This window comes from Hyla sarda, chromosome 5 (assembly GCF_029499605.1).
Source record: "Hyla sarda isolate aHylSar1 chromosome 5, aHylSar1.hap1, whole genome shotgun sequence".
NCBI lineage: Eukaryota > Metazoa > Chordata > Amphibia > Anura > Hylidae > Hyla > Hyla sarda.
Genome location: NC_079193.1, coordinates 256872402 through 256895871, shown reverse-complemented (window position 1 = coordinate 256895871; position 23470 = coordinate 256872402). Strand labels below are relative to the sequence as shown.

At 44.1% G+C, this 23470-nt stretch overlaps 1 protein-coding gene across 1 annotated transcript in view; it reads right to left on the bottom strand.

Moving 5' to 3' along the window:
- PIEZO2 (piezo type mechanosensitive ion channel component 2) overlaps nucleotides 1-23470 on the bottom strand; it is a 398577-nt gene that overhangs the window by 213022 nt on the left and 162085 nt on the right. The window contains exon 3 of the mRNA XM_056521559.1: nucleotides 3373-3498. Within this exon, the coding sequence (XP_056377534.1) occupies nucleotides 3373-3498 (126 nt within the window). The remainder of the gene's footprint in view (nucleotides 1-3372; nucleotides 3499-23470) is intronic.

Here is a 23470-nt window from a genome sequence, read left to right as displayed (position 1 = left end):
GAGAGAGGCCTGTAATTTTCATCATAGGTATACTTCAACCATGAGAGACAGAATGAGAAAAAAAATACATAAAATCTTTGTCTTTGAATTTATTTGCAAATTATGGTGGAAAATAAGTATTTGTTCACCTACAAATGAGCAAGATTTCTGGCTCTCACAGACCTGTAAATTCTTCTTTAAGAGTCTCCTCTGTCCTCCACTCATAATCTGTATTAATGGCACCTGTTTAAACTTGTTATCAGTAAAGAAAAAAAAAACCTGTTCGCAACCTCAGTCACACTCCAAACTACACTATGGCCAAGACCACAGAACTGTTGAAGGACACCAGAAACAAAATTGTAAACCTGCACCAGGCTGGGAAGACTGAATCTGCAATAGGCAAGCAGCTTGATGTGAAGAAATCAACTGTGGGAGCAATTATTAGAAAATGGAAGACATACAAGACCACTGATAATCTCCCTTTATCTGGGGCTTCATGCAACATCTCACCCCGTGGTGTAAAAATTATCACAAGAACGGTTAGCAAAAATCCCAGAACCACATGGGGGGACCTAGTGAATGGTCTGCAGAGAGCTTGGACCAAAGTAACAAAGGCTACCATCAGTAACACACTACACCACCATGGACTCAAATCATGCAGTGCCAGACGTGTCCCCCTGCTTAAGCTAGTACATCTCCGGGCCCGTCTGAAGTTTGCTAAAGAGCAAGTAGAACTTTTTGGTATAAACTCAACTTGTCATGTTTGGAGGAGAAAGAATGCTGAGTTGCATCCAAAGAACACCATACCTAAAGTGAAGCATGGGGGTGGAAACATAATGCTTTGGGGCTGTTTTTCTACTAAGGAACCAGGACGACTGATCTGTGTAAAGGAAAGAATAAATGGGGCCATGTGTCGGGAGATTTTGAGTGAAAACCTCCTTCCATCAGCAAGGCATGGAAAATGAAACATGGCTCTGTCTTTCCGCATGACAATGATCCCAAACACACCACCCGGGCAACAAAGGAGTGGCTTCGTAAGAAGCATTTCAAGGTCCTGGAGTAGCCTAGCCAGTCTACAAATCTCAACCCCATAGAAAACCTTTGGAGTGAGTTGAAAGTCCGAGTTGCCCAGCGACAGCCCCAAATCATCACTGCTCTAGAGGAGATCTGCATGGAGGAATGGGCCAAAATACCAGCAACAGTGTGTGAAAACCTTGTGAAGACTTACAGAAAACATCTGACCTCTGTCATTGCCAACAAAGGGTATATAGCAAAGTATTGAGATGAACTTTTGCTATTGAACAAATTCTTATTTTCCACCATAATTTGCAAATAAATTCTTTAACCCCTTCCCGACTAGGACGTACCGGTACGTCCTGGGTCCTTTCCCTTTCTATAACACGGGCCCCGTGGCCTGGCCCCGCATCAGGCCCTGCACCTAGCAACAGCCAGGACCCATGGCACTGATCGCGGTGCCGCGCACTATTAACCATTTAAACCATTTAAAGTTGATCGCCACGTCTAAAGTGAAAGCTAATAAGTGACGGTTAGCTTAGTGGGCTGTTCGGGACCACCGGGACATTATTGCAGCATTCCGAACAGCTGGATGACACGAGGCGCTGCCTTACGTTCCTCCTCCGTGTCCAATCGCCGAATGACTGCTCAATGTCATACGCGCAAAAAAATTCCAAAAGTCCAAAATAGCGTATTTTTGGTCACTTTTTATATCATGAAAAAATGAATAAAAACCGATCAAAAGATCCAATCAATACAAAAATGGTACCACTAAAAACTTCAGATCACGGCACAAAAAATTTGCCCTCATACCAGCCCGTAACGTGGAAAAATAAAAAAGTTATAGGGGTCAGAAGATGACAATTTTAAACATATAAATTCTTCCTGCATGTTGTTATGATTTTTTCCAGAAGCATGACAAAATCAAACCTATATAAGTAGGGTATCATTTTAATCGTTTGAACCTACAGAATAAAGATAAGGTGAAGAAACGTAATCCCCCAAAATTTACAAAATTGTGTTTTTTCTTCAATTTTGTCGCACAATGATTTTTTTCCCCCGTTTTGCCATAGATTTTTGGGTAAAATGACTGCTATCACTACAAAGTAGAATTGGTAGTGCAAAAAATAAGCCATCATATGGATTTTTAGGTGCAAATTTGAAAGAGTTATTATTTTTTAAGTGTAAGAAGGAAAAAACGAAAGTGCAAAAACGGAAGGGGACATGAAGGGGTTGTAAATCAATGTGACAATGTCATTTTATGGATTTTTTGTCTCATTAGGTCTCTCATAGTTGAGATATACCTATGATAATTACAGGCCTCTCTCATCTTTTAAGTGGGAGAACTTGCACAATTGGTGGCTGATTAAATACTTTTTTGCCCCACTATAACTTTGAGCCAGCGCCAGACTGCTACGGTGGGTCCGTTCTGACAGCCCTAACGCATTCATGTACTACATGGACAACATTTGTTATTGATAAAGAATACCTAGCACATTTCAAGAAGTTCAAATAAGTTTTCTAAATAGAAGGCACATACTATATATGAAGTACAAACAATAAATGCCATTCGGCATAGTAAGTATAAAAATAATAAATATGCATAAAATGTAAGAATAATAATTTTAATCTTTAGTAACAAGTCCTATATGCAATTTAGAGGGGCACTTATTCTTACCAACTAGTGTCTGTATTCTGGTTGCAACAGGGGTCAAGTCCTGGGAAAAAAGTGTGGGAACTCACTCAAGATTTCCACTTAAAGGCTGGTCCTGCAGGACTCCTACTAATGGGAACAGGGTTCCTGCTGTGGAAAAAATGCAGGAACTCCATTCCCATGCGTTCCTGCAGGACTTGAGCCCTGGGTTGCAACAATAAGGAATCCTATAGATATACAAAACATGGAAAACAAAAGGGTTCTATGTTCAATTACGTAGAATTTACAGGGAAGTGCAGATGTTTCAGGAGGGATTTTAGATGTTAAAGGGGTACTCCACTGGTCACCGTTTGGAACATTTAGTTCTGAGCGATGTGTGCGTGCTGAGGGGGGGCCTCATGATGTCACACCACGCCCCCGCAATGCAAGTCTATGGAAGGGGGCATGGAAGCTGCCATGCCCCCTCCCATAGACTTGCATTGAGGGGGCGTGGCGTGATGTCATGAGGGGGCATGGCCAACCCCCGCAGCATGCACATAGCACTCAGAACTAAATGTTCCAAATGCGGGCCAGTGGGGTACCCCGTTAAATGCCCCAATAGGAAGAGAATCACTGAGCACAAAACAGTGTTACTACTAGTAAAATACTGTGCAAGCTCAAGAAAAAGAATCATGAGCATATACGTTTTATTTACATTATGTGGAATATAATAAAATTCTACTTACAGTTAAAATAAGGATTTATTGTCTTTCTGGCCTCCAAGCTGTTTATTGTTATTTGAAAGATGATGTGCATTAACAGGAAGGAAAGACTGGTGAAACATAAGGATTTTAATAACCGTCCCGTATGTCCTGTAAAATAAAGAGTAAAGGATGTCAAAACTTATTTCATATTTCACCTTTATTAAACCATTTTACTTTAATATACATGACAATTGTAAAATATACATTTACCAACACTGTCTATTTTGTCAGCAAATGTACAATTCAGGAGCTTTGTAATATATCCATCCATATTAAAGGGAATCTGTCAGTTCCATACGATATATGGAGATGCAGACATCGACAGTTTAATGGGCACTGTCAGAAGCAAAAACTTTTTATACCTTGTACATCGTGGCAAAACATTAACCTTTGTAATGTAAATAATGCTATCTCCTTTTTGTAGAAATCATGGCTTATAAAAAAAAAAAAAAAACACCACTAGGGTTCCCCATACCATCCAGAACATACTCCTTCTCTGACTGCAGCATCATCTTTTTTCCAGCTGGCAGGGACAAAGTCCAGTATTTGGGGTGGGACTAGGTGGGACTAGGGTGAGACTAGCGCTCCTCTGCGCACACTCCTGTCCTGTATATCAGACTCCTGTCTGAAAACAGAGAGGAGGGGGGTTACAGAGCAGCCTCCATTGACTGGATTAAGAGACCCAACACAGCAGACTCAGGGAGGAAGTGAATGCATGGTAAGTGAGGCAGGCTTAGTGCTTGCTTCGGACATGCCCCTTCCTGAGCAGTGCATGTCAAAATGAGTAAGCAGCTGAACAGTGGGATTTGTGAGCCAAAAACAAAAGCTGAACACATACGAAGACATGTAAAGCATCTGCACAACCTAGTAAGTAACATATATAAGCATTATTTTTTTCTCTTATATGACAGGTATGCTTCAAGTTATAGGGATCTTAAACTAACTGTAAGTGTTTTCTGTGACAGCCTTTTTTTAAATAAAGTTATAAAATCTCTCTTACCCTGTACAGCCGGAGTGTCAAAGAAGTGGTGCTGACCTTCTTCATCATGCCTCCTCCATGTTATCCCAGCCATGCCCTGCATGATTTACATACAGGACTTAGCTCCCACAACAGAGCACTTTATGTCAATCAAGCGGGGAAATGCAGGGAAGGGGAGGAGGTGCGCCATCCCAGCTCAGCCCCACCTCTGTGACGCAGACTGTACAAAAAAGATTGGTTTTATAACTTAATAAACACAAGTATGGTTAGTCTTAGCTCACAGTGCTCTAACTTCTTGTGTCCGTTGCTCTGTACCTCGTGCAGAACTGACAGATTCACTTTAGCTCTGAGTTGCTTTATACTGTTCCACAATGCATTGCTATGTCAACATATTTAAATGTGGTCATTTACAGTTTTTTTTACATGCAAGGATATATTAAAATGAGTTCATTTAGGAATTAAAAAAGTAGCAGGAAATTATATGATACAATTAAAAGAGAAATGATTCACTTGTTGTATCCCCGCTGCTCCAGCACGGAAGATCTAATGGTCCCTGACGGTCTTTGCTTACTTTAATGCAGTGGTGATGTCACATCCATTCACATGACCACTGAAGTCGATCACTGGTCTCAGCAATGATGCTTGCATGTATAGCACAATACTGCTGAGCCCAGTGACGATGTTATCATTGAGGAAACATAAACATAAACCGGTGAGGACCACCAAAGTCGTGTCAATGGAACGGCAGGGAATTTATCAGGTTAGTACATTTTTTGTTTTTATCAAACTCCCTGACAACCCTATTATATACAGCTATTCTTTAATACGACCATTTGTATTAGTTTAAATCAAATAGATCTAGCGCTTGAAGTGTCATCAAACAGGCTTACGACCACCTTGCCATGCACACTATGAAAGCTTTCACTAAAATAAATAAATCCTCACTTCCTTAACGTTCTGTGTCATAAATCTCTCTCCAAACCACAGTGTTGACATACGAAGATTCTGGGGAGATGAAGCATATTCACTTTCAAGGCCTGTCTACTAGTGTTTAGTATGTTTCTGAATAGAAATACTATATTATTTTTTATAGTATTGATTGTTTGTTGATAACTTAAACATACTGTTGTATACGAGACATAAATATTACAGTAAATAGAACCCACACAACACCAATATTTGAGGGCAGCAGGGGAGGGGTGGGCTGTATATTATGGCAGCTATTCTCTCTCCGCTCTTAAATTGAGGTCAGGAATAACTGACAATTACAAAGGTTAAAGCTGAGATAATAATAAATTATTCAAGCCAAATAATGGTCAAATGTGTATTCTATACATACACGAGAGCTTATACTGAAAATGTATGTCAAATGTTAAGACATGATGTAAGATGTTTTGTCTGAATTCAATTTTCAACAGCAGATATCAACTCCCTGTCAATGCGATGATCATAGAGGTACCATGTTGGATCATTTTTTGCCTAGAGGAAAAATGAAGCATTGCACTGGGTGCATTACAATTACTATTCCCCCCCATGTATTATGCAGAAATACTGGGATCACATAAGAGGGAGGCATGTTCTACTGTTTTGTTTTACTTTGGCTTATAAAGAGGTTTAGGTAGGGGGCCAACATATGCAATGTAATAGGACCTATGTAAAGTAGTTAAAACAGATGTCTTCTTAAAGGGGTACTCCCGTGGAATTTTTTTTTTAAATCAACTGGTGCCAGAAAGTTAAACAGATTTGTAAATTACTTCTATTAAAAAATCTTAATCCTTCCAGTAATTTTTAGGGGCTACTACATAGGAAATGCTTTACTTTATGGATTTCTCTGATGTCATGACCACAGCGCTCTCTGCTGACTTCTACTGTCCATTTTAGGAACTGTCCAGAGGAGCATATGTTTGCTAAGGAGATTTTCTCCTGCTCTGAACAGTTCCTAAAATGGACAGTAGAGGTCAGCAGAGAGCACTGTGGTCATGACATCAGAGAAATCTAAAAAGTAAAGCATTTCCTCTGTAGTATACAGCCCCTAAAAAGTACTGGATTAAGATTTTTTAATAGAGGTAATTTACAAATCTTATGCAAAAAAAGGGTAAATGGGTAGCGCTCACCTCCTCCGTGCACGTGTAGTAGTCCTCCGTCACCACTTAACAGCATAGAAATTAGAAATTCACAGCACTGGTAAAACGTTCATTTATTTCTTCTTATTAAAATTCATAGAAAATCAAACAAGGTGCAAGTCCATGTGGTGAGGTGAGGTGAAGAAGAAATAAATGAACGTTTTACCAGTGCTGTGAATTTCTAATTTACAAATCTGTTTAACTTTCTAGCACCAGTTGATTTAAAAAAAAATAAAAAAAAGTTTTCCATGGGAGTACCCCTTTAAGGGTTTATTCACACATACAGTATCCTGTGCATATTTAAAGCACAGGATTTGAAGCTGTATTCAGTCATTTCATTACATAGAATCTGCAGCATAAAATCCTGTGCATCAAATATGCGCAGAATACTGTACGTGTGAATACATATTTAAAGCGCCTCCTTCTAGTATGGTTATGCATATGCTGCATTATCACAATACCAAAAGCACACACTAAATATTTACATTTTGTTCCCTTATTATAAAGAGTATGAATAATGTGCAGCATACAAAAGTCAACTCTGCTTTACTGCACTTCTAACAAATGCCATCATGTAGTACACATGAATATTAATGCCATACTAACCAAATACAGTAAATGATGAGACTATACAGTGCACAAATGGCTTTCCTATGACAGTCACAGTACCCCCAATGACAGCTAATCATAAATCTACCATCATGACCAGAAAGTCCCCTATAATCCTAGAACGCCATGTACACAGAAGGAAAATTCATCCATAAACAATAGGGCCAGAAAAGTGTCCACTTTAGACAATGCCTGCTGACTTCCACCCACAGACAATAGTGCTAGTTGAGTGTATTAGTATAATCTGCAGTGGTCTTGGATTGTGGTTAATGGGTAATGGGTATACCCTTTGTGGTCTAGGGTACTGAAGTTATTAGTGTACTTGTTATTTTTCTTTATTTAACAGATCCAAGATTATGTACAGACTAATTTTATAGCAAATCTGCCGAGTGATTTATGCTGCCATGTCCAAGAGCAGTAAATGATAGGAGATATATACTGGGGTATATAGGATTAATGTAAGGCAGGGTACATTTCTACAGGGTTCTCTGCCCACACAGGCTGATTGACAATCTTCTGTGTACAGATGTAGCCACCACTAAACATGGTTGTATCACAACTTCTTAGGGTGCAGTACGCCAGCGCACTGCAGCTTTCACACCAGCTCAGAGCATCTTGGTACCAGCCGGTGCGATCTACACAAACTGTAATCCTGTAAAATGAAAGGAGTCACTGCTTCTGTACTGTAGAGTAAGACGATGATACTTTATCCATTGCTAGCTTACTCTTAGTAATGCATGTGTGGCCGAGAACGTGTAAGCTGGTGAAGTTTTACATAATGTCAGCTTATACTGATTGCATTCAGTATGTGCCTAGAACAGTGAAAGCGTGCAGTCTGGCACATGTCAGCCAGTAATGCTCTAAGCGTTGTCAACCCACACACTATAGATGAGAAGCAAGGCATACAATGTCTCATTATGTACAGAAGAGACTCCTATATTTAACTCTTTGTATTCTGCTTCATATCCCATAAAATTATAAAATAGCAGAGCTCAGCTTCCCTCCTCTATAATATGGTGCTCTTATATAGTCCAGCATAAATCACCTGACAGGCTTGCTTTTGAAGAAGACATAGCTCTCTCCAAACTCCATTTCATCACTAGTCAGGTAATCAGAGGGAGCCTGTCTTTGCTTCAATGAGTGGAGCTGACCGTTGCAACAGCTTGACGCACCCTGGTCAGAAAACACTGGTCTGTTGCATTGAAGAAATAACAGGTGTGTTTCACTGGGTGGGGTGGCTGATGAGTGGGAGGGAGAAAAGGGACCTCACACTTACAAACATGGAATGATGGGATTGGTAGTTTAACCCCTTAAGGACGCAGCCCTTTTTCACCTTAAGGACTGAGCCCTTTTTCGCAATTCTGACTACTGTCGCGTTACGAATTAATAACTCAAAAACGCTTTTACCAAATATTCTGATTCTGAGATTGTTTTTTCGTGACATATTCTACTTTATTTTGGTGGTAAATTTTCGGCATTACTTGCATCCTTTTTTGGTAAAAAATCCCCAAATTTCATGAAAATTTAGAAAATTTAACATTTTTCTAACTTTGAAGCTCTCTACTTGTAAGGAAAACGGATATTCAAAAAAAATAATTTTTATTCACAAATACAATATGTCTACTTTATGTTGGCATCATAAAATGGGCATATTTTTGCTTTTTGAAAAAATTAGAGGGCTTCAAAGTAGAGCAGCAATTTTCTAAAATTTCATGAAAATTGCAAAATCTGAAGGGACAGATGTTACAGAACTACAACTTCCAGCATGCCTGCGCAGTCGAGGCATGCTGAGAGTTAAAGTTTGGCAACATCTGGAGGGCTACCGTTTGGGCACCACTGTAACAGTGGTCTCCAAACTGTGACCCTCCAGATGTTGCAAAACTACAACTCCCAGCATGAGCAAGTATCCAGCAGGCTCCAGCGAAGATCCCGGGTCCCCAGGAATCTTCTCCTGCAGGTACGGCCTCCATCTTCTTCCCAGATCCCCTCGACATCCAGGGGCGGGCAGTACGGGGGGTTGTCAATGAAACCCCCTGTCCTGCGCTGCCATTGGTCAGAACTCCGTTCTGACTAATGGCAGGAGATAGGAGGAGATCGCAGCTCTGCTACTTCACTCCTATCCCTAAGGCTGATCGGGGCTGTTGCTGACAACTTCGGTCAGCCCTATTTTCCGGGTGATCGGGTCACCAGATACCCGATCAGCCGGAATTGGAGAAAATCGCATGTCTGAATTGAATGATTTCAGCAGGCATCCGGCTCCGGTCCCCAACCGGCTACCGGTGGGGACCGGATTTCCCACGGGCGTATGGATACGCCCTCGGTCCTTAAGGACTCGGAATGCAGGGCGTATCCATACGCTCTGTGTCCTGAAGAGGTTAAGCACGGACTGAATTGTAAAGAGGGAAAAGGAGTTAATATCCTTATTATCTATTTCTGTAAAAAATAAAATAAACAAAGTAAGCACAGAATTTTTTTTTTGTTTTTTATGTATTTATTTATTTTATGAATACCATATTTATTTCACACATAGGGAGACAAACCCATTAAATGTCATTTCTATCTAAGTTCTGTAAGAGATTCAGGTCAAATGTAAAATATTGATATTAGAACAACATTCTGTCTATAAATGTTCTGAGAAATCTTATACGGTTACAGAAAAGTCATGGGCAAAAAAATAAAAATGTGGTGAAATGAAATATTAATCATTTGGAACACAGTTCACTTCTATATTTTATATAATATGACTCATTGCATTTCTTGAAGTCTCACAAAGCTAAAAGTTCCCCACCAAAGAGAAACATCTCAATATTTGCTCCCATGAATCAAGTCCCTCTTTATTCAGACTTGGCCTCACTGCCTCACTGAAGTTTATGTTCTGTGGTTTTGAAAATAGAATCCGGGAGACTGGCAGAAACAAACAATAATAAATATGTATGAGTAAACAGAAAGAAATACATAGAACAGCAATAGTAGTAATACATAAAATTAGGATATTGTTTGCCTGGAATTCTGGTATTTACTTTCACCCCTTGTCTAGATGTTCATGTTATCTGCCCGTGTGCAATGGTTTTGTGGTTGAACAACAGCACTTGGAATTATGGCTTCAGATTATCCTAATTGTAACCCTTGTGTCCGCAGATTGAAGACCACTGCATAGGAGGTAATACTCACGTGTCCCCGCCGCTCCGGACCCGTCACGGCTGCCCTGGATGTCGCTCCATCGCTGTCGCCGTGTCCCCGTCACTCCGGAACGTCTTTGCTGCCGGCCGGGTATCCTCGCTCTCCGTCGCCGCCATCACGTTGTTGCGCACGCGGACGCACGTACGCGACGACGTGATGACGAGGAAGGAGAGCGCCGGCCATACAGGGGATCCCTGAACGGAGAAGAAACCGAGGAGGCAGGTAAGGTCCCTCCCGGTGTCCTGTAAGCACTAACCCGGCTATTCAGTCAGGCTGTTCGGGACCGCCGAGGTGAAATCGCGGCGGGCCCGAACAGCCCGACTGAACAGCCGGGTTAGTGTCACTTTCCCTTCAGACGCGGCGGTCAGCTTTGATCGCCACGTCTGAAGGGTTAATACAGGGCATCACCGCGATCGGTGATGTCCTGTATTAGCCGCGGGTCCCGGCCGTTGATGGCCACAGGGACCGCCGCGATAGGGGTGTATTCACCATATAAGACGCACCGGCTTTTCCCCCCCAGTTTTGGGGAAGAAAAAGTGCGTCTTATACGGCGAAAAATACGGTAAATGTATAGCTATTAATCTATACTTTAGCTATTAATCTATACTTTAGTCATTAGCTCATGGTGCTTGCTGAACATTTTATACAGTTGTGCTTTCTAAACAGTGTGTTGTCAGCTGTTTAAAAACTACAACTCCCAGCATGCCCGGACAGTGGGCGAGCTGGAAGTTGTAGTTTTGAAACAGCTGGAGACATAATGTTTGGACAAAACTGTTATATATAGTATAGCTCACGTCTATTTTACAGTCATCATTTTGCTATGTTTTTGCTAAATCTTTGTTGTATAACCAAAAAGTGAGTTTTAAAGTCATTTATTTTTGCTTTATTTTTGCTTATGTGCAAAACATTTATAAAACTATTGCAGGACAGTTGATAAATTTGGCAAACATAAGCAAAAAAAACAATGATTCGCTTTAGAACACCATTTTGTAGGATTCCTCCTCACCTCTGTGACTATTTGCCACAAAAATGTGTGACTTTTTAAAAGTGCCTTCCTAAGCCAGGTCTGGGCTGGACTAGATTTGCTGTGGTGTGCAGATTTTTGTTTACTGTAAAAAGACGCATAAAAAGTGATTTTGGCGCACGTGGCAAAGACAAGCCAAAAAGACTTTAAATACAATGTACCATATGTTTCGTCCTATAGGACGCACCGGCGTATAAGACGCACCCAATTTATAGGTGCAAAATCTAAAAAAATAAAGATTTTGAACCCAATAGTGGTCTTCAACCTGCGGACCTCCAGATGTTGCAAAACTACAACTCCCAGCATGCCCGGACAGCCATTGGCCGTTGGCTGTCTGGGCATGCTGGGAGTTGTAGTTTTGCAACATCTGGAGGTCCACAGATTGAAGACCACTGCATAGGAGGTAATACTCACGTGTCCCCGCCACTCCGGACCCGTCACCGCTGCCCTGGATGTCGCTCCATCGCTGTCGCCGTGTCCCCGTCGCTCCGGAACGTCTCTGCTGCCGGCCAGGTATCCTTGCTCTCCGTCGCCGCCATCACGTCGTTATGCACGCCGACGCACGTACTCGACGACGTGATGATGAGGAAATTGCGGCGGTCCCGAACAGCCCGACTGAACAGCCAGGTTAGTGTCACTTTCCCTTCAGACGCGGCGGTCAGCTTTGATCGCCGCGTCTGAAGGGTTAATACAGGGCATCACTGCGATCGGTGATGTCCTATATTATCCGCGGGTCCCGGCCGTTGATGGCCGCAGGGACCGCCGCGATAGGGGTGTATTCGCCGTATAAGATGCACCAACTTTTTCCCCCCAGTTTTGGGGAAGAAAAAGTGCGTCTTATACGGCGAAAAATACGGTAAATCTTCTCCATAGTTATTTCGGCAGGATGATGCAAATTCTGACCCTAGAGGTCATGTGATATCTTCAAAAAGCTTCAGCTGTCAACAGCCATGTTTAGCTGGCCCTCCAATAATTCCTGCTCTTCATTACAAACTTTTTACTATACATACAGAAGGATAAATACAGAAAAGCACAAATAAATCGCACAAACAGAGAAGCCGACTAAACATAGTAAACAGATACAATAAAATGACTTGCCAAAATTATTGTTTAAAGAGCCAGGGCCAGTTGTTTGGAATATTACAAGTTGTATACAGGGCTGGTTCAAGGATTTTTGTCACCCTAGGCAAAAGCTAATTTTGCCGCCCCCTTGACTCCACACATTGTCCCACCCTTTGACACACCCCACCTTACTACTGTGGTGACACACTGTAACAACCCTCCTCCTACTCATTTAATTATCTTACTACTGGGGTGACACACTGTAACAAGCCTCCACCTCATGTAATTATCTTACTACTGGAGTGACACACTGTAACAACCCTCCTCCTCATGTAATTATCTTACTACTGGAGTGACACACTGTAACAACCCTCCTCCTCATGTAATTATCTTACTACTGGAGTGACACACTGTAACAACCCTCCTCCTCATGTAATTATCTTACTACTGGAGTGACACACTGTAACAACCCTCCTCCTCATGTAGTTATCTTACTACTGGAGTGACACACTGTAACAACCCTCCTCCTCATGTAATTATCTTACTACTGGGGTGACACACTGTAACAACCCTCCCCCTCATGTAATTATCTTACTACTGGGGTGACACACTGTAACAACCCTCCTCCTCATGTAAATATCTTACTACTGGGGTGACACAGTAGTAAGCTGCTTGTTGAGCAAGTGGTTTGGATGCTGGTTGTCTAACTTTCTTGTGGCAGGCAGAGTGGCACACCTCATCAAGAGGGCGCTCTAGGCAGCAGCCTATTTTGCAGAGCCGGCCCTGGTTGTATAGCAGTGTTGAGCAGCATAGGCCATATTCGAATTCTCAATATTTCGCGAACATATGGACGAATATTCGTCATATATTCGCTAAATTTGCATATTCGTAATATTCACGTTTTATTTTCTCATATGCGCACATTTGCATATGCAAAAATTAGCATATGCAAAAATTAGCATATACAAAAATTTACATATGCGAAAGTTTGCCAGTCTCACACAGTAGTATTACAGCCTTGTTTACACCACACAAGCTGGAAGCAGAGAGGGATCATCACTGTCATGTGTACTGTGGAAAAAAAAACAAATATTCGTAATTGCGTATATATAGTGCTATATTCGTGCTATATTCGTGAGCAACACTATTGTATAGAACAATAGTGAGGAGTTCTAATTGTCTGGTTTGATTGTCTAATAAATGTGGTTGTTTTTTGCACAGTAAACTGCCTAGGAGCAAGTGGCATCGGTGAAGTCATGGAGAAGAGAAACGTCTGTGCAAAGTATCTTCATTTTTGCAATTCCAGAAGTACACTGTTTATGCAATTGCCTAAATTAGATGCATCTTCATAGCCCATTCCCAATTCTGTTAACCACCTACTTGCCTTTGATTTTCTGTTCTATATTTAACATTTTGGTGAAATATTTGTCTATTATAAATATTCTATGTTGCCAAGCCAACCTTACAATGATTAATGAGTTCTGGGCATTAATAAATAGCATCTAAATAATAGGATACACGGAACTTGCTGGGCATCATATGGTTGTCTTGGCAACTTGACATCCCAGAGTGGACTGTGTTTCTCCATGTCCATCTCCATGTCATTTTGGAAAGTCATTTCTTCATCATCGTTCATAACTATCTTTTAAGAAGGGGGGGGGGGTGTTATGGGGACAGGGGTGTCTGACCGATGGGACCCAACATGATCTTGAGAACATGCATGTTACCACTCCATTCATTCTCTATAGGAGCCACAAAATCAGTCAAACATCATGTGGACACAGTGCATAATCAATAGCCAAATATATCTGTAAAACAGGAATAAAATAAAATAAAAAATTATCCAATAACGTGCTCAATGAAATTCTGTAAAAATGTGGTTGTCAGCCACTTTTCTATAAACTTTTATTGTGCACATTATTATGCTATAATTTCAAATGTATTTTATTCCTATTTTACAGAGGAAGGAAAAAGAGCTCCAGAAACATTCCAATATAATCCCATAGGCTAGTACACCATAATCTGACAAAGGAAACTGAAAGACCAAAATGTAGCCCCATGAAATATGAAGTTTGACACATACTCCCCAGTCCTGAATAAATAGACATTGTTGCTAAAACCTCTGAACCTTAGAGGAAAGTTCTTAATCTACTTACAATGTATTCAGAAAGTTTTCAGACCCAGATACTTTTTTTTAACCTTTTGTTATGTTGCAGTCTAGTGCTACAATTAATTAAAAAAAAAAAAATTTCCTTTATTATTTTGCACTTAATACCCCAGAATGCCATGAGGTAGAAAGAACCGCCTGTAGTGCTTAAAACACAGTAGCCTCCATAATTCTTAAATGGAAGAAGTTTGGAATGAAACTAAGTTATCAGGTTAGAAGGGTCCTGGTAAGAAAGGTGATGTAGAACCCAATGGTCCATCAGGCTAAGCTACAAAGATCCTGTTTTCAGATGGGAGAAACTATCACTGCAGCATTTCACCAAGCTGGCCTTTATGACATAGTGGCAAGAAAGAAACCTCTCCTCAGTAAAAGACACACGCAAAAGCCTTCCTAGTGTCTGCAAAAACAATAAAAAATAAACATCTAAGGGACTTACAGACTGTAAGAAACAAGATTTTCTGGTCTGATGAAGCCAAAATTTAAATTTTGGCCTACGTTCTAAGTATCATATCTTGAGGAAACCAGGCACTTCTTATCATCTTCCCAATACCATCCCCTACAGTGAAGCATTGTGGTGGCAGCATCATGGTGTGGGGGTGTTTTTCAGCAGCTGGGACAGGGAGACTGGTCAGCGTTGAGAAAAAGCTTAATAGAGCAAAGTACAAAGATATTTTTTAATGAAAATCTGATCCAGATTATTCCAAATTATAGTCTGGACTGAAGGTTCACCTTCCAACAAGTGGCTTGGAGACAACTTTGTGAATGTCCTTCAGTGGCCCAACCATTGCCACGAAAATCGAATATCTCTGGAGAGACCTAAAAATGGTTTCCACTGTCAGTCCTCATCCAAACCTTGAGGCATCTTACCCAAGAAGACTGGAGTCTGTAATATTTCCCAAAGGGGTTTCAACTAAGTACTAAATTAAGGGTATGAATACTTGTGTCAATGCAAATTTTTAGTTTTTCCTTTTCAATAAATTAGCAAAGATTTGTAGCAATCTGTTTTTAGTTTGTCATGATGGGGTAAACGTGTTTGTTTTTTGTTAGTTTTTTAGCCCAGAATATAACAAAATGTAAAAAAAAAAAAAGTGAGTTTCTGAAAACTTTCTAAATGCATTGTAAGTAATTTTTATGGTCACGGCAGGTGGTGGATCCTCTGGGCCTGTGTGGATGATGACGTGAGCCGTGCCAGGGAGCAGAGTCTAAAGTGCCGCTGGTTTTCACCAGAGCCCACCCCAAAAAGCGGGATGGTCTTGCTGCAGCAGGCGGCACCCAGGTCGCTACCCCTGGCACGACTCGTCCACACAGGTAGCTGGGAGGTGGCGTGGCACAGAAGAAGACTGGCAGGACGTGGCAAGATGGCAGTAGGTCAGCGCAGGAACAAAGGTGCAGGGTAGGAAGGTAGCAAGACCCAGGCACACAATAACAGAGACACAGAACTTTCACTATGGCAACTTTCACTATGGCAATAGACAACCAAAGATCCAGCAGGGAACAAAGGGAGGAGCTGATATTTAAGGACCAGGGGGCAGGTGTAGACACTTGACTAAATGAGCACTGGCCCCTTAAGAGTGAGCACTCTGGCATGCGCGCACCCTAGAAGGCAGGTGCATGTGCATCAGAGCTGCAAGGACAGGGAGGTGAGTGACGGGCTGGGATTCACATGCGGGCATGTCCCGTGATGCAAATCCCATCCCCGCCGGCAGCGTGGACATGACAGAGTGCTCACGGACAGCGTCATGCCGGAGCGCGGATGTCACAGTTATTTCACACGTGGAACTTCTTTAATTTTAGTTCACATGTGAAATCTTAACTTTTTTGCCTGTGGCACACTTTAGTTGTCTAAGCCATTACTTGACATTACAAATCCATGTAATTTACCCTAAGATTTCCAATAATTTGAGAACTCTATTATCTTCACACATGACATCTGTTTTCTCAGCAGGAAAAATAAAACTTACACTGAGATTGTATAGAGATAGGATGAAGGTTCACAAGGACTTAAGACATGACAAATGATCGTAAATAGTGGGTATTTTGTATGTACAGAGAAGACATTTTCAGCAATGATGCATAGAGTGAAGCTGATGTGGAAATGAGGCATTGACAAGTAAAGTATTCAGGATAAACAGTGAGAAGTTCGCCTGTCTAAATCTTTCCGTCTTCACAGCTAAGTTTGTGGTAATGTTCCTCTTTAGTTCAACTTCAGTTCAACTCTAATATATCATTACCTTAAGCAAAAAAAAGTTCAGCTCTTTGTCTGTTTATGTGCCATACTAAATTTTATTCCACTCCAACATAAACAACTTTTGAGAACACCATTGAAGTTAACTTAGATGGAGTAGCTAATCCAGAATAAAACAACAAAGATTGCTGAGAGCAATAAGCTATAGTATCATGAAAATGGTCAAGTATGGTAAATGCTTAGGATGACGTAAACCACTATATGTTGCCTGAAACGATTTACAATGACATAAGGTTTTTATCCAACAAAGATATTGGCCCTTATTTGCTAACATCTTCCCGACGTTTTTTCTTGGGTATTGTGCCCAAATTTGTGTCGCATGTTGCATGCAAAACAATGGCCCTGATGTACTATTGTAAACCTGACCTGGTTTGTCAGGTTGTGTGTGTCACGATGCCGGCTGGCAGGTAGTGGATCCTCTGTGCCAGAGAGGGATTGGCGTGGACCGTGCTAGTGGATCGGTTCTAAGTCACTACTGGTTTTCACCAGAGCCCGCCGCAAAGCGGGATGGACTTGCTGCGGCGGTAGTGACCAGGTCGTATCCACTAGCAACGGCTCAACCTCTCTGACTGCTGAAGATAGGCGCGGTACAAGGGAGTAGACAGAAGCAAGGTCGGACGTAGCAGAAGGTCGGGGCAGGCAGCAAGGATCGTAGTCAGGGGCAACGGCAGGAGGTCTGGAACACAGGCTAGGAACACACAAGGAAACGCTTTCACTGGCACGATGGCAACAAGATCCGGCAAGGGAGTGCAGGGGAAGTGAGGTGATATAGGGAAGTGCACAGGTGAACACACTAATTGGAATCACTGCGCCAATCAGCGGCGCAGTGGCCCTTTAAATCGCAAAGACCCGGCGCGCGCGCGCCCTAGGGAGCGGGGCCGCGCGCGCCGGGACAGGACCGAGGGAGAGCGAGTCAGGTACGGGAGCCGGGGTGCGCATCGCGAGCGGGCGCTACCCGCATCGCGGATCGCATCCCGGCTGGAAGCGGAATCGCAGCGCCCCGGGTCAGTGGATCTGACCGGAGCGCTGCAGTGGGGAGAGTGTAGCGAGCGCTCCGGGGAGGAGCGGGGACCCGGAGCGCTCGGCGTAACAGTACCCCCCCCCTTGGGTCTCCCCCTCTTCTTAGAGCCTGAGAACCTGAGGAGCAGACTTTTGTCTAGGATGTTGTCCTCAGGTTCCCAGGATCTCTCTTCTGGACCACAACCCTCCCAATCCACTAAAAAAAAGGTTTTCCCTCTGACCTTTTTAGATGCTAGAATCTCTTTGACGGAGAAGATGTCCGAGGAGCCGGAAACAGGAGTGGGAGGAACAGATTTGGGAGAGAAACGGTTGATGATGAGTGGTTTAAGAAGAGAAACGTGAAAGGCATTAGGAATACGAAGAGAAGGAGGAAGAAGAAGTTTGTAAGAGACAGGATTAATCTGACACAAAATTTTGAAAGGACCAAGATAGCGTGGTCCCAACTTGTAGCTAGGGACACGGAAGCGGACATATTTAGCGGAGAGCCATACCCTGTCTCCAGGGGAAAAAATGGGAGGAGCTCTTCTTTTCTTATCCGCGAACTTCTTCATGCGTGATGAAGCCTGTAAGAGAGAATTTTGGGTCTCTCTCCATACGATGGAAAGGTCACGAGAAATTTCATCCACAGCGGGCAGACCAGAGGGCAAGGGGGTAGGGAGGGGGGGAAGAGGGTGACGGCCGTACACCACGAAAAATGGGGATTTGGAGGAAGATTCAGAGACTCGGAAGTTATACGAGAATTCGGCCCATGGAAGGAGATCTGCCCAGTCATCCTGGCGGGAGGAAACAAAATGTCGTAAATAATCACCCAAGACCTGGTTAATTCTTTCTACTTGTCCATTGGATTGGGGATGATATGCAGAAGAAAAATTTAATTTAATCTTGAGTTGTTTACAGAGAGCCCTCCAGAATTTAGACACGAATTGGACGCCTCTATCCGAGACTATCTGTGTGGGCAACCCGTGAAGACGAAAAATGTGTACAAAAAATTGTTTAGCCAACTGAGGCGCTGAAGGAAGACCAGGAAGAGGGATGAAATGTGCCATTTTGGAGAATCGATCAACGACCACCCAAATAACAGTGTTGCCACGGGAAGGGGGTAAATCAGTAATAAAATCCATACCAATCAGAGACCAAGGCTGTTCGGGGACAGGCAGGGGATGAAGAAAACCAGCGGGCTTCTGGCGAGGAGTCTTATCCCGGGCACAGATAGTGCAGGCTCGTACAAAGTCCACAACATCCGTCTCCAGAGTCGGCCACCAATAGAAGCGGGAGATGAGTTGCACAGATTTCTTGATGCCCACATGACCTGCGAGATGGGAGGAGTGACCCCATTTGAGGATTCCGAGGCGTTGGCGTGGAGAAACAAAGGTCTTTCCTGGAGGAGTTTGCCTGATGGAGGCTGGAGAAGTGGAAATCAGGCAGTCAGGAGGAATGATGTGTTGCGGAGAGAGTTCAACTTCCGAGGCATACGAGGAACGAGAGAGAGCATCGGCCCTAATGTTCTTATCGGCAGGCCGAAAGTGAATTTCAAAATTAAATCGGGCAAAGAACAGAGACCACCGGGCCTGGCGAGGATTCAGCCGTTGGGCAGACTGGAGGTAGGAGAGGTTCTTGTGATCGGTGTAAATAATAACTGGAAATCTTGATCCCTCCAGCAGATGCCTCCATTCCTCAAGTGCTAATTTGATGGCTTGAAGCTCTCGATCCCCGATGGAGTAGTTCCTCTCCGCCGGAGAGAAGGTCCTAGAAAAAAAACCACAAGTGACAGCATGCCCGGAAGATTTTTTTTGTAGAAGAACAGCTCCAGCTCCCACTGAGGAGGCATCAACCTCCAATAGGAAGGGTTTGGAAGGGTCAGGTCTGGAGAGCACGGGAGCCGAAGAAAAGGCAGACTTGAGTCGTTTAAAGGCGTCGTCCGCTTGAGGAGGCCAAGACTTGGGATCGGCATTTTTTTTGGTTAAAGCCACGATAGGAGCCACAACGGTAGAAAAATGTGGAATAAATTGCCTGTAATAATTGGCGAACCCCAAAAAGCGTTGGATAGCACGGAGTCCGGAGGGGCGTGGCCAATCTAAGACGGCAGAGAGTTTGTCTGGATCCATTTGTAGTCCCTGGCCAGAGACCAAGTATCCTAGAAAAGGAAGAGATTGGCATTCAAACAGACATTTCTCAATTTTGGCATAGAGTTGATTGTCACGAAGTCTCTGAAGAACCATACGGACATGCTGGCGGTGTTCTTCTAGATTGGCAGAAAAAATTAGGATATCGTCCAGATATACAACAACACAGGAGTATAAAAGATCACGAAAAATTTCATTAACAAAGTCTTGGAAGACGGCAGGGGCGTTGCACAGGCCAAAGGGCATGACCAGATACTCAAAGTGTCCATCTCTGGTGTTAAATGCCGTTTTCCATTCATCCCCCTCTCTGATGCGGATGAGATTATAAGCACCTCTTAAGTCCAGTTTAGTAAAGATGTGGGCACCTTGGAGGCGATCAAAGAGTTCAGAGATGAGGGGTAGGGGGTAGCGGTTCTTAACCGTGATTTTATTAAGACCGCGGTAGTCAATGCAAGGACGTAGGGAGCCATCTTTTTTGGACACAAAGAAAAATCCGGCTCCGGCAGGAGAGGAGGATTTACGGATAAAGCCCTTTTTTAAATTTTCCTGGACGTATTCAGACATGGCAAGAGTCTCTGGGGCGGACAGAGGATAAATTCTGCCCCGGGGTGGAGTAGTGCCCGGGAGGAGGTCAATAGGACAATCATAAGGCCTGTGAGGAGGTAGAGTCTCAGCTTGTTTTTTGCAAAAAACATCCGCAAAGTCCATATAGGCCTTAGGGAGACCGGTTACTGGAGGAACCACAGAGTCACGGCAAGGGTTACTGGGAACCGGTTTTAGACAGTCCTTGGAACAAGAGGGCCCCCAACTCTTGATCTCCCCAGTAGACCAATCCAGGGTTGGGGAATGAAGTTGAAGCCAGGGAAGTCCAAGGAGAATTTCAGAAGTGCAATTGGGGAGGACCAAAAGTTCAATCCTCTCGTGATGAGATCCGATACACATTAGAAGGGGCTCCGTGCGGAAACGTATGGTACAGTCCAATCTTTCATTGTTTACACAATTGATGTAAAGGGGTCTGGCGAGACTGGTCACTGGGATGTTGAACCTGTTGACGAGAGAGGCCAAAATAAAATTTCCTGCAGATCCAGAGTCCAAGAAGGCCATAGTAGAGAAGGAGAAGGCAGAGGCAGACATCCGCACAGGCACAGTAAGACGTGGAGAAGCAGAGTAGACATCAAGGACTGTCTCACCTTTGTGCGGAGTCAGCGTACGTTTTTCCAGGCGGGGAGGACGGATAGGACAATCCCTCAGGAAGTGTTCGGTACTAGCACAGTACAGGCAGAGATTCTCCATGCGGCGTCGTGTCCTCTCTTGAGGTGTCAGGCGAGACCGGTCGACCTGCATAGCCTCCACGGCGGGAGGCACAGGAACGGATTGCAGGGGACCAGAGGAGAGAGGAGCCGAGGAGAAGAAATGCCTCGTGCGAACAGAGTCCATATCTTGGCGGAGCTCCTGACGCCTTTCGGAAAAACGCATGTCAATGCGAGTGGCTAGGTGAATGAGTTCATGTAGATTAGCAGGGATTTCTCGTGCGGCCAGAACATCTTTAATGTTGCTGGATAGGCCTTTTTTAAAGGTCGCGCAGAGGGCCTCATTATTCCAGGATAATTCTGAAGCAAGAGTACGGAATTGTACGGCATACTCGCCAACGGAAGAATTACCCTGGACCAGGTTCAACAGGGCAGTCTCAGCAGAAGAGGCTCGGGCAGGTTCCTCAAAGACACTTCGGATTTCCGAGAAGAAGGAGTGTACAGAGGCAGTGACGGGGTCATTGCGGTCCCAGAGCGGTGTGGCCCATGACAGAGCTTTTCCAGACAGAAGGCTGACTACGAAAGCCACCTTAGACCTTTCAGTGGGAAACTGGTCCGACATCATCTCCAGGTGCAGGGAACATTGGGAAAGAAAGCCACGGCAAAACTTAGAGTCCCCATCAAATTTATCCGGCAAGGATAGGCGTAGACCAGAGGCGGCCACTCGCTGCGGAGGAGGTGCAGGAGCTGGCGGAAGAGATGATTGCTGAAGCTGTGGTAGTAACTGCTGTAGCATAACGGTCAGTTGAGACAGCTGTTGGCCTTGTTGCGCTATCTGTTGTGACTGCTGGGCGACCACCGTGGTGAGGTCAGCGACAACTGGCAGAGGAACTTCAGCGGGATCCATGGCCGGATCTACTGTCACGATGCCGGCTGGCAGGTAGTGGATCCTCTGTGCCAGAGAGGGATTGGCGTGGACCGTGCTAGTGGATCGGTTCTAAGTCACTACTGGTTTTCACCAGAGCCCGCCGCAAAGCGGGATGGACTTGCTGCGGCGGTAGTGACCAGGTCGTATCCACTAGCAACGGCTCAACCTCTCTGACTGCTGAAGATAGGCGCGGTACAAGGGAGTAGACAGAAGCAAGGTCGGACGTAGCAGAAGGTCGGGGCAGGCAGCAAGGATCGTAGTCAGGGGCAACGGCAGGAGGTCTGGAACACAGGCTAGGAACACACAAGGAAACGCTTTCACTGGCACGATGGCAACAAGATCCGGCAAGGGAGTGCAGGGGAAGTGAGGTGATATAGGGAAGTGCACAGGTGAACACACTAATTGGAATCACTGCGCCAATCAGCGGCGCAGTGGCCCTTTAAATCGCAAAGACCCGGCGCGCGCGCGCCCTAGGGAGCGGGGCCGCGCGCGCCGGGACAGGACCGAGGGAGAGCGAGTCAGGTACGGGAGCCGGGGTGCGCATCGCGAGCGGGCGCTACCCGCATCGCGGATCGCATCCCGGCTGGAAGCGGAATCGCAGCGCCCCGGGTCAGTGGATCTGACCGGAGCGCTGCAGTGGGGAGAGTGTAGCGAGCGCTCCGGGGAGGAGCGGGGACCCGGAGCGCTCGGCGTAACAGTGTGCCAGATTCTGGCGCACTGTGCCAGAATTTGTGCCAGAATTGAAAAAAACCCGACCAACTCTCCATTTTACTGAGAAAACCCAAAAAGGGGGCGTGGCTGTCATGAAAAGGGGTGTAGTCTCCGAAAAGGGGTGTGTCCCCAACATGTTCAAAAATACCAACATATTTAAGGTTTTCACAGATAAAGTGGTGGATTTGAGCTCACAAGGTCTACTGTTTTTGGCTGTTAATCTGTGAAATCCCCATAACTAGATGGCCTCCATGTTGGAAAATGCAGTCCGGTGTACATTTTGCATGATGTATGCAATCCTTGAACAGCAGTTTGAAGGTTCATATTGCTGTGCGAGATGCGTGCGAGTTGTTCATTTGGAAGCCCAGATCCTGGATCTAGAGGAGCAACTGGCAACACTGAGACGCACTGACAACTTGGAGAGGAGTCTCCTGCTTATTGAACAAGTACTCTCTGGGGTAGAGGTGGGGGAGGATAGTGGGACAGAGGTGCAGGACAGTCAGGCAGCTAGCTTGGTTACAGTTGAAAAACAGGGTAGAGGGAAACATGTCAGAAAAGCTAGTCCTGAACTGGCACACCCCAACAAGTTTGCCCGGTTGGCACATGATATGCAGAAGAAAGAAAAAAGGAACAAAAAAATGGCGCAATTTAAGTGCCAT